The sequence below is a fragment of the Pleuronectes platessa genome, chromosome 18 (genome assembly GCF_947347685.1).
Source record: "Pleuronectes platessa chromosome 18, fPlePla1.1, whole genome shotgun sequence".
NCBI classification, from domain to species: domain Eukaryota; kingdom Metazoa; phylum Chordata; class Actinopteri; order Pleuronectiformes; family Pleuronectidae; genus Pleuronectes; species Pleuronectes platessa.
Window position 1 is genome coordinate 13,120,583 of NC_070643.1, and position 12,052 is coordinate 13,132,634.

The 12,052-nt window shown below is 44.1% G+C and overlaps 1 protein-coding gene across 2 annotated transcripts; it reads left to right on the forward strand.

Moving 5' to 3' along the window:
- Positions 1–2,115: 2,115 nt before the first annotated feature.
- zftraf1 (zinc finger TRAF-type containing 1) lies at positions 2,116–11,907 on the forward strand. 2 transcript variants are annotated; one of them, XM_053446679.1, is made up of 7 exons: positions 2,116–2,636; positions 2,891–3,226; positions 4,327–4,421; positions 4,906–5,049; positions 6,495–6,706; positions 6,878–7,056; positions 9,293–11,907. In XM_053446679.1, exons 2-7 carry the CDS (start codon positions 2,939–2,941, stop codon positions 9,503–9,505), a joined length of 1,131 nt encoding a protein of 376 aa, XP_053302654.1. In that variant the 5' UTR covers positions 2,116–2,636; positions 2,891–2,938; the 3' UTR covers positions 9,506–11,907. The 2 variants fall into 2 exon arrangements, with proteins under 2 accessions (XP_053302654.1, XP_053302653.1); XM_053446678.1 differs by having other exon boundaries at positions 2,116–3,226.
- The last annotated feature ends 145 nt before the right edge of the window (positions 11,908–12,052 follow it).

Genomic DNA, 12,052 nt, shown 5'->3' on the forward strand with positions numbered 1-12,052 from the left:
TGAGCCGAGGCCTCACACCGCCGTCATCCACCCCCCTACATAGACACACTGTTCTGACCTGATTGTCAATCTCGTGTTTAACTGTGTGATTAGATCATAGTCATCACCTTCATTGTTACGGACAATGCAGCTGATTTCTTGGCAGCTGAATCCTTGACTGGCCACACAGATAATGTGATGTGCTCTTTCCGGGGATTGAATAGCACCTGATTCACGGGGGAAATAAATCTCATAAATGTATGTAATCCATTTACCCTGAATAGTCATAAATCTGTCATGTGTTGATGACCAAGATGTGTGTGCATCTAGAGGAGGATGGGACACTGAACACTGTTGAAATGAATGGAATACACTTGATCGTCTGATATTTAAACATATTTTGTCGTTGTTCCTAATGCTGTTGTGTATTCATGTGATGATGTTTTAGCACATGTCTGGAGTGTTTTTGTTTTGGTCTACCATCTGTCTTTTCAGGCCAACCATGTTTACCTTGGAGTTGATGATATCATGTTCCTGCCGTAGCTATTTTTGATTGCAAGTGTGACAACACTGATCTGCCCTATAGTCCATTCCTAGAAGTCTGTGTATCATTTAACTAGCAACATTAGTGTACTACATGTTCATAAGCTAAAGATAACTTTATTTTGCTCATAGTAAAACTTTGCCATATTCACCGAACCTTTGCCATCTTTCTATAATGTGTATTTTTAGGGTCCGACCACTGACAGTGTGAAGGCCCTATTGCTTTTCATAAGTTTATTCAGGCAAATGAATCCTATAATTGATGGCTTGAACATACTCAAAAACAAACCAAACTTCGCCGGGACATCAGGCCTGATGAAAATGTACGTATTAAAGAATTTCTTGTTGTAAGTTAGTTTTAGAGCCACAGTGCCAGTGGTCGATTCGTTTGGTGTGTTGGACTGTTGCAAAGTTGAAAGATTTATACAATCTGAAGAGAAACAAGAGTTTTGACCTTAACCGATCCATCAGTCTGTCTGTAGGGATAGTGATAACACCACCTGCTGCCAATCGGAGGTAAGCCTCGTTTCACAACTTAATTGATTTACAGTCAATTTTCACCGCGTGGTCTACACGGTGAAAATTGGATTGCGTGGACTGTAATGCGTGATTAGTGGGCGTTGTCCAGCAGCACGTGACGGACCCCGAAAGTGACACGTTTATCCTTCTCGCGGTGCACAAAGCGCACACGCAGCCGTTTCTCCCTGTCCCTGTTCGCCCCCCCTCGTCCCCCGAGGCCGCATCAGGTCCCGAGTTCACAAGTGCTCGGGCCCGCACAGTGCTGCTCGCAGCCCTAGTTACATATTTTCAGAAGGCCTGTAACCCAGCACAGCTTGCTGTTAACTGTGTGATCACAGACAACCTGCAAAGTAGTGTCCTGTGTTCATTTTCTGAGAAGGCAATCTGTGGTTAGATCCAGTGGTAAATGATGGAAGTTGCTCAGCATTCAGGACACAGTGTGCGACCACACAGAGCTCCTGTGTAACCTGTGTGTGCATAGCTGAGGGTGGTATGGCTCCTTCGCCATTCGCCCCACACCAAATAAGGCATATCTGTCTGTCCAATGGGAGGGTTACTCCTGTCCCACCCGATCGCAAACAGCTGAAACTCATGACATCCTGCCCCGAGTACACACAAACACAACCCCCCCATCCTTAAGGCACCGGCACCCCTCCCTGCCCTCGAGGCTGCTCAACCTCATATCTGACTGGGGCAGTGAAGGGATGGAAAGGCTTATAAACACTTCTGAACATCAAGGTCACATAAGGTTTCCTTGGATCAACATCAGCATACATTTATTTAAACACAGACCCTCATTCACAGTCCCATGCAACCAGTTGAACCACTTTGCTGTATAAACAGGGGGATTTTTGCTGCTAAGTATTTGTCTGAAGTTGTCACAGTGTTACTCATGTGTTATAACACACAGATGTGGCTAATACGCGCTGTGGAAGTATACATTAAGGCGTCCTTGCAGCGGAGGGGCCTACATTTGTCGCATATCAGGTTCTGGTCACCTCTCGTGCGCTGCCACACACTGACCCGCAGGTGCCTAGTGCGCACGCGCAGTTCAAAACTCTTTAAATACCCCAAGTCATCTGCCACAACAAAACATTCCGCTGTCAGCCAGTTCACTGCTGGAGCAACACAGAGAGGGGCCGCCACAGATACGCGCAGCAAAAAGACAGATTCACGTCTTAACACGCCGCTTCAGAACCTGCCCGAGCTGTAGCGAATTTGACCCGGAGTGGTGAGCGGCTGCACAGGGTGAAGTCGGGGGAGACGGACAGGCAAGGGAGGAAAAACCAAAAAAAAAAACAAAGATGGCTGTGTAGCCGGAGAGACGAGTTCCAACAGAACTGTCTCCAGCCGCGGATCTGAATCGTCGACAGGTCCCGTGGGTGCCGTGGACAGTCTGCGGGTACCGGAGCGGGGACGGTAGACGAGCAGCCGAGCTGGGCCGCGGCGGTACGAGGCTGTAATCTGCTGTCATTGCGATTAACGGCGTCGAGCGCTCAACAACAGCTGAGGGACGCCCGAGTTGTTTTTGTTCTGCCCGAGAGGACTGCTGTGTTTGTGTCAACGTAGCTAGCGCACAGTCTGCTAGCCTCACTGTAAGTCAACTGCTACTGGTCGACATTTGTAATATATTCTCTCGTGCTCCCGTTATTACACGGTCATTCGCTTGTTACGCGTTTTCAACTTCCGCAGTGTGCGGCGGCATTAATAACAAGTTAGCCCGCATTCCTGTCTGACAGCCTGCTGCCGTCGCGTTAGCCCGGCTAACGCTAGCATAGCTGTCAGCTGACCGTTAGCTTGACAGGCTGCGAGCTAGTCACTGGCTAACCTGCTAATATTTCGGGCTCAGTGTGGCCGCTGCAGGTTCACCCCGAACATTTCCTAGACACCCGTCGCCATGTCTTCGCTGGAAGAGAGGGACGTGGGCGTTGCGGCCGCCCCTGGCTCCTCCTCGGGAGGCCTGGGGGTCGGGGCCGTGGGGGCAGCGGTGGAGGCTGTCGCCGGGGTCGCTGCCATGCAGGAGGAGGTCGGCATGAGACGAGATGGGCCCGAGCCTGACCCGGACGCGCCACCCAAGAAGCGGGTGAGAGTGCCCGAGGGAGAGTCAGGGAAGCTGGAGGAGAGACTGTACTCAGTGCTGTGCTGCACCGTGTGCCTAGACTTGCCCAAGGCGTCTGTATACCAGGTAAACAAGGTGTCAATCATAAACCCCCCACTCCTCATTACCCCTAAACAGCAAAGCAGCTGGATCTCACACTAGAAGACCCCGAATGCCCCTCCCCCCCTTCCCAGAGTCAAACTGTTGAATGTGTTGGCCATCTCCATGTATTTTTAGTGATACTAGATCCAACACAGGCCCTAGTGTCTACAGTAAACTGAGCCATGAGGCTGAGACCAGACACACCCAGGCCCTGGTGGTCAGCTGTGCAGGCTCCAGTTCATAACATTATACTGTGAATTATCCTCAAATGACCCTCGGCCAAAACCACACTGCCAGCCCCCCCACTCCCAGAACACAACCATCTAGGGTTAAACACACATCTAAACTGAAATTTGATTGAATTCAGTCTGCCCCTGCCCTTCAACCCAGCCCACTTCCCCCCTAATAGCCTCAAACTGTTTTCAATGTGAAGTAATCACACTTGTAATTGATGATTGATCAGTTAGTTTCACTATTGTTGTGACATGCAACAGATTATAAGAAGTTATTTAACAGTTATTAACAGTAAAAAAAACTTGGTTTTCTTCCTATACACAATATTCTGCTGTAAACATAGACACTTAATTAAGGTACATAAATCCCACAGACATTTGCCATCATTTACAGAGCAAAGTAAACACTTCTACATTACTCCCCATTATAAAGTACATATTCAGTTGTAATCTTGCTGTAATATTTTTTACACTTATTGTTGGGCGACCTAATCCAATCCATTGATCCAATTTATTATAAACCCAAACAGAAATCAATGGAAATGCGCCTAATGACAAGTCCCTGTTTCAATCATTTTCACAAAATATCTGTCATATAGTCCCAAAATAATCGTAATACAATAACCCCTTGTAATAAATTATGCAGGCATTTTTATTGTAAATTTGGCATCACAAAGTTTAAATCTCCCTTAAATTGTCCAACTTTATTTTTTTGCAGCTTGCCCTGCTCAGATATTTTAGCCACAGAACCTGTGCCTCTACCCAATTAAAAAAACTAACAAAAAAATCAACAACTTATGTTTTCACTTAAATCAAATTTTATTGACCCGTCAACCTTTTCTCCACCACCAGTGTACCAATGGTCACCTGATGTGTGCAGGCTGTTTTATCCACCTCCTGGCCGATTCTCGTCTCAAGGAGGAACAGGCCACGTGTCCCAACTGCAGGTAAAGTTCCCTGTGGACACGAGCACTTCCTGAGCGAGGCGGACAGGAATTCAGTGTAGATACAGAGCATTACAGAGTGCATCTTGGTCACTGAAGTTAATGATCGAAGTCTCAAAGTGGATCTGGAGAGATTGTTATATAGTTGTTAATTAAAATATTGTTCATATTTTGATTGTATGCATTTTCTTTTATATTTCCAGAAGAGTTAATAAGACATTTGTATTGTCCACATACTTTTAGCATTAGACAATTGCTTTTGCAGCAAAATAACAGATGATTTGTCAAATAAAATATTGATTTTAGATATTTTAAAATACTTTCTCCTCAATAAAGATTTTTCTTCCCTTTATATTCTGTAGTAGGAACTATGAAATTCATATATTGTTATTTCAGACAAAAATGCAGTGATTCCTGTCTTGAGATACCTAAATCCACACTTGCGATACTTACATTTTTTTGTGTTTTTTTATTATTGTTCGTTTAGGTGTGAGATCAGCAAAAACCTGTGCTGCAGGAACCTGGCTGTGGAGAAGGCTGTCAGCGAGCTGCCGACAGATTGTACCTTCTGCCTAAAACAATTCCCCCGCTCCAGCCTAGAGAGGCACCAGAAAGAGGAGTGTCAAGACAGGTACACACAACACAGCCATACAAACTCACAGAACCATATTTTCCCCAAGGTCATAAATCTACAAAAACTCCTATCCTACTATAAAGGATGAAACAGTGTCTTATTTTAGTGTTTTATTTGTGGAAAAATTTACTTAGCTTTCCCACAAATATGTCAAAACTATCAAATTATTGTGTAAAACGGAAGGAACTTTTATGTGTCTGTTCCATCAGATTCACCAATAGAATAAATTCAGAAAATGTATTTATTCATTCACTAAATCAGTATTGGAAATAGAATGGGACTCTTACCTTTGCTTGCTAAATTATATGCCCAGTTTTCAAATAAAGCTAGCAAAGAATCGCATACTTCTATTTTGGGAAAAACAAATCTCCAACTTTTAAGATTTTTAAAAGTCTTTATGAATTCTACTACACCATGAAGGTTTACTTTTCTATTTCCAACTTCCATTTGATATTTTACCAAAGTGGTAGAAAAAAAAAAAAGATTCTACCTCTGACATCAGAAGTGAAACAGAAACATTAAAATGGAGGCTGTGCACAATAACAGTGAAAACAATATGACTGAACATGGATCAGTGTGTGCGTGCCTCTTCCTGTCACATGAGGTTAATGTTGTGGAAGATTGGGAGGGAAGCGTGTGACTTATGAGGAGCAATAAAAGCAGATGAACCAGCTGATGTGATTACTGGCTGCATGCGTTTGTTGCCTGTGATACTCGGGCTGTTTAAATTTGCATGCAGGAAATCCTATGGGGTTATTGCTATAGCAACAGGTGACCCCGTGTAGGACAGCAGCGCCAGTGCTGGTGTTGCCATGACAACAACCATGGCAGTCACAAGGTGTTTTTGGTCAGGCAGAAAAATAAATGTGCTGCTGGCCTCCTGTGGGGATTCTGGCTGCCACTGACATAAATGTCATCTTACTGTTTTCAGGAAGATGACCAGCAGCACTTCTTTGATATGCACGTTTGAAAATGAAACTGTATTTTATTTAGAGAAACTACCATAAGTGGTACGTATTTTACAAAAAAATCTATCAAGTATTGAATCTAGGTAAAAAAAACTGGTAATCTCTAGCAGCTGCTTGTGGTTGAATAAATCCTGGCGGTTAATGTAGGATGAAAGTCGCACATGTGGTTTCAATTATTCTTAGTTCACTACTGAAGTTATCTTGTACCGTTCAGATTATTAATACGTCACTTTCACTGGAATTAAGTAGCTGGTATTGTTTGAAACGCACCTCTGTGTAGGATGTAATTGATATTTATTTCATGATCTTGGCTATAAGTGCACACTCATTAGTCCACTGTTAATTAGCCACCGCCGATCTTAGTACATTAAAGTAGCATGTCTTCATTACACGGCACGTCTTTGAAGGAATTTATTTATACAAAGTCGTGTCATTCCTTCCATCCAGTTTGTCCACTCATTTTCATGTTTTCAGGGTGACACAGTGCAAGTACAAGAGGATCGGCTGCCCTTGGCAAGGTCCGTTCCACGAGCTGCCGGCGCATGAGGGCGAGTGCTGCCATCCCACTAAGACTGGCACAGAGCTGATGGGAATCCTGGGAGAGATGGACCAGAACCACCGCAGAGACATGCAGCTCTACAACACCATCTTTGGCCTGCTGTGCTACGAAAAGATCGGGTTTACAGGTACAAACATATTAGAGCTGAATGTGGCAAACTGATCGTGAACTTTAGGGAAGATAAATAGAAAGACAAATAACTGTATGATTCACTTCCTTACTCTTTTTATTCTCTCCCTCCCACTCGTGACACTTCTCACCTTTCCAAAACTTGTTTTCCACTTCTGTGTCCATCCAGAGGTGCAGTTCAGGCCGTACCGCACCGATGACTTCATCACCCGCCTGTACTATGAGACACCGCGTTTCACAGTTCTCAACCAGACGTGGGTGCTGAAGGCCCGCGTTAATGACTCCGAGCGCAACCCCAACCTCTCCTGCAAGCGCACCCTCTCCTTCCAGCTACTCCTCAAGAGCAAGGTACAACACGTCACCCGTCTGTCTGTGTGTATTTTTAAAGTTTTCGGAGCTAGTTTTCAGGGCTTAAGATGAGTCACTGTCCACCAGTTTCTGGTTTGGAGTTTGGAGCTGATAGCTTACGAAGTGATCATTATCTGCATGATAACAGAAGTCAGCTGCCATTTGATATTTTACCAAAGTGGTAAAAAAAAAAAAAGGATTCTACCTCTGACATCAGAAGTGAAACAGAAACATTAAAATGGAGGCTTTGTACAATAACAGTGAAAACAATATGACTGAACATGGATCAGTGTGTGCGATCAGCCGCCATAACATTAAAAGACAAAGTAAACAACCTTGAAAGCAGTCCCAATGCTTGAAGCCTCCACTTCTGATCCTGGCACCGAACCTTTTGAAAAGGACCCCCATTCCTGGTCAAGTGCACCTCTTTGATGAAAGGTAGAATTAGAGAGTAGCTACAGGAGAGACAAGAAAGGAACAGGAACACAAACACAAACACCCCCACCCTTAAAACAATATAAAGTTGTATTAAACTTCACTGGCAAAAGATAATTTTACAATGCATTTTACCATTGCAAATAATTAGTGAGCCTGTATGTTAACAAGTCATCATGATGTACAAAACAGAAGCCATTTGCAAATCTCTAAAAAAAAACAAGCACAATTAGTTTATGAGCATGTGGACCAATGCTGGCTGAACGTATGCATGTAGGTGTAAATGTAAACATTTTAACAGCGAAAAATTAGAACCGTTAAAAAATAAATGAAGGTGTTATGATTTCACTTAAGTCAAAGAGAGGCACAAACACGATCATAACACAAGAGGGCCAACTCATTTGCTGCTGCTGGATTGAGAATGAGGCACCAACACAGGTAAACATACAACTGGGTGCCACTCCCACTTAACACAAAATGGCTACCACCATGAGGGGGACAAATGTTACTACATCTACCTACATAGGTGAGCAGGTAGACCACCAAAAAGAAGACAGTCAAAACAACAAAGTTGATGGACTCAAGTTTGACAGATGGTTACATCATTTATTCTTTTTGGCAAAATTCTAATTCAACAGGCATCAATCATAAGACTAAGCAAATTTAAATCTAAATATACATGTATATGCACACACAGAAAAATCACAATTGAGACAATTCAAAAGAGAAATTCATAAAATGTACATAAAGGGGGGCCTCAATCATCATAAAGGAACCCAGCATCATTCAAAAGCATTTACACGCAGCTACAACCACAAGTGATCCAGAAAACAGGCGAGTCCCACACTAATGCAAAGGTCATTAGAGACAAAGATACACAAACATTTACCTCACCTCATCGATGTTCTGTTCTGGACGAGCTCCAGATTGTTGCACCCCTCGTTTGGGTAGCCCCTTGTGGGGGGGGGGGGGGGGGGGGGGGGCACGTAAAGTCTCTGACCTGAAATAACCACAGAAAACCTTTAATACAAAGCTTTGGCTTATTAACCTTAAAAGACAAACACAATGTTAAAGCAGAACCAGCAGTGCCCACACTGGAAGCCTCCTCTTCTCATCCTGACACAGGAGCTTGTGCCTCACCTCTCAGGTCAGGTAATACTCAGTGATGACTGATTGGTAGAATCAGGGTGGAGCTACAGGACAGGAGAGAGAGGAACTGATAGGAAACAATTATATCCTTGATAGACTGAAATCTCCCGATAACACCAGTCATGAGAATGTACTGTTTGGGCTTTTCTGCTGGCTCACATTTTCCTTTCCACTCCCAAATTCCACCTCATCACAATTCTCAATCAATGTTTCTGCTACTCTGGGTTTTTCTGTTGTTGCTGGGACAAATTACCATGGCAAGATAAAAGACAAGTGGCATCACTGGAGCTGACAGGGCAACAGTGTCTTGTTATTGTGAGATAAAGTCAAGATTTAAATTCATGTGTCACAGAACATTTTCCATTCACATAATTCATGTGTCCACTTTGGTGTCGTCAGTTGTGTTACTGTTCTGTGTCTCATACTCGGAAACATTATTGAATTAATAAAGATACATTTGATTTCAACTAATCAATATTGTCACTAAGCATTTATAATAATATAAAATAATAAAATGAGGAGACTGTTTTGAGTTTATGGGTAAAAAACGAATCTGGACTCCCATCTGATCTCCTTTGCTGACGTCAGTGTCAAAACTTCAGTTCTGTTGAGTCGGTGTCGTGGCTGATAGGAGGTGTTTCTGTGTGTGCAGGTGAACTCTGCTCTGGAGTGCTCCTTCCTGCTGCTGAAGGGGCCGTACGACGACGTGCGGATCAAGCCTGTCATCCACCACCACTCCTTCAGCAACGACACCAATGAGACCGAGTACGTCCATCTGCCCATCTCCGATTCGGTGGAGTGCAACAAACTGCTGGCTGCCAAAAACATCAACCTGCGCCTGTTCATCTTCCAAGTCCAAAAATAAAGGAGTGAGGGAAGGAGAGGAGTAGGAGGAGGAAGAAAAAGAAGAGGGGGAGGAGGAAGATGGAAAGGACGGGGGGGAAGGATGGCGACGTAGGAGGATGGGCAGAGAGGAAGGATGTGATGAAAATAAAAGAGAGACACCACTGAACCACTGATACCTCTTAACACCTACACACCTACACACCTACACACACAATCACGCAGGGTACACACGCTTCCACACACATTTATATATATTAACACACACACACACACACGCCACTAATTACACTTACCTCCTTTTACAAGATAGTGAGGCCCCTTGTTTGGGGGGAGCTGTGCGTTGCTATGGAGATTGGTGGGCATTGTTATTGGATGGGGGGTACAGGTGTTGTGGTTGTTGGGGGGGCAGCGAGCGGGGGTAGAGCACGTTGTGAGGTGGTTGGTGTGTACCTTGAGGAGGCTCTCTGAGGTCAGGCTTTGTGTGACCTATCACCCTGTGACATCCGCAGCCAAAGGTAGCACACACACCAACCAAAGCAGGACTCGCTGGGTGCAGTTGTTGCGCTTGTGTATTTGTGCGTGTGTGTGCGTGTGTGACACAGAGAGAGTTATGTGACGGACCCTGGGGTGCGGCCCACGCTCTGCTTTGCATGTTCAAATGTCCCAAACCATGTGATAATGTGAATATAGAGCGTCTGAAACTAATCAGCTGTTCTGAAGACATGTGAAGGGGTTTCGAGAGCATGATCGTGTGCTTGTGTGTGTGTCCCCCCCCCCCCCCCCCGCTCTACAAAGTTTAGTCACTTCCTGTTTAGGCAGACGCTCTCAGACTTGGCCAGAGCAGACAAAAGGCGGCGGCATCCCAACCTCGACCTTCTTTTACATTTCAACAAGAGGAGAGTTGGCTGCATGCATATTTTAGTTCTTCAACTTAATCCTCCAGCTGTGGTTATATATAACCTTCGACAGTAATATCTTTTTTCTTTCTTTTGAGATGGGTTGTAGCGTGGGAATGCCTGTGTGAGTGTAACGTGAGTGTGTGTTAAACACAGTGCAGTCCTGAAAGTCCAGGACCACCGAGACTGGAACGGAGCTGCGGGGGCCCCAGGTTCACTGTGTGTCAGTTTTAGAACTCCAACTATTTTACTTAAGGATTCATTGTTTATTGGATAAAACCATCACCGCACAAAGTGAGAGTTTTTCCAACAAACTAAAAGATATTTTATTAACCATCAGCAACTCCTCACATTTGAAAGCCTGGAACTAGATAGTCTGGCATATTTAAAAGTGACTGAAATGATTAATCCATTATCAGAACAGTGCTGATATCATATTGCTGTGTTTTATTTTGTGGAACTAATCAGGGTAGCTCCTGGTTACTGGTTATTTAATTTCTTGCTAATTTGTTTGGGAATTTGCCCCATTGTAACATTACAGTGTAAATTTAGGGCTGTGACAAAATCTATGTCCACCACTTTGATTATTTTTACTGATATTAAGATGCTTACACAATATGTGCTTAACTTTTTTATTTGTAAGATATTTTTTGGGCATTTATTAATCGAACAGTACGAGCGTGAAATGGGGAAGACACACGTCAAAGGGATGTTGGAACCTAAAAACAGCCACTGCATGACGACTCCAGCTCCATATGTGCTAGGTCACCTGGTCGCATGGGCGACCCACTATTTTTTTCTTCTTTATGACACAATCATATATACACTGTATACTTTCTCATCATGCCCTATTACCTTTTTGAGTTTATTTGAACAATCATCCAAAACTATGAGTGTTAAAAATCAAGGGAAACCTACTGCTTTGGTCCATTTTTCCTCAAATAAAATTGTGTTCCATGAAACTCACAACAAACGGTGTGACACACAGACAACCTGGGGCCGGGCAGTTTTCCGGTATGAGAGCACCGGTTGGATTCTGGGTCCTTGTGTGAAATATAAAGAAGCTGATGGAAACCTGAGGACGACAGGAGCCCAAAATACTATTTTTACTCCCGAAACAGACTGATCCGACCACGGTGACGAGTCAGCGACAGCAAAGGAATAAAAACCCAAACTGTGAGCGCGGAGGCTCAGGGTGATCTGGACATCCATGTGGGCTCAGAGCTCGACGACCAGGACCCTTCTGGAAGACCAGACATTGGGTGGTGATGGATGGGGTGTGTGTGTGTGTGTGTGGAGGGGGGAGGGGGGTTTACCTTAACACAGCAACATATTAGTGTTAGACTTACTTGAACAAGAACGAGAAGATGTTACGTAGATTCTACTGTAAAGCAGATAGAGCTCTCTCCTCCTGACCTCTACTTCCTGTATTTCTGTGTTTTAATGCTTCGTCTCTCTGCCAGTGGACTCACTCATCTCACTATGGCTGTACATGTGCCTTTTATTAAAGATCATGGAACCTGCACTGCTGCTGCTCAAGTCTGTGTGTGCAAAGGACAGAAATAGAGCTGGCTTTGTGAAACCGTCGCTCGGTTATTAATTATGCATTCAATACGGCAGTCATGAAGCCCAAATTTAATTTGGAAGCCGCGTGTGGATGATGGAAATGT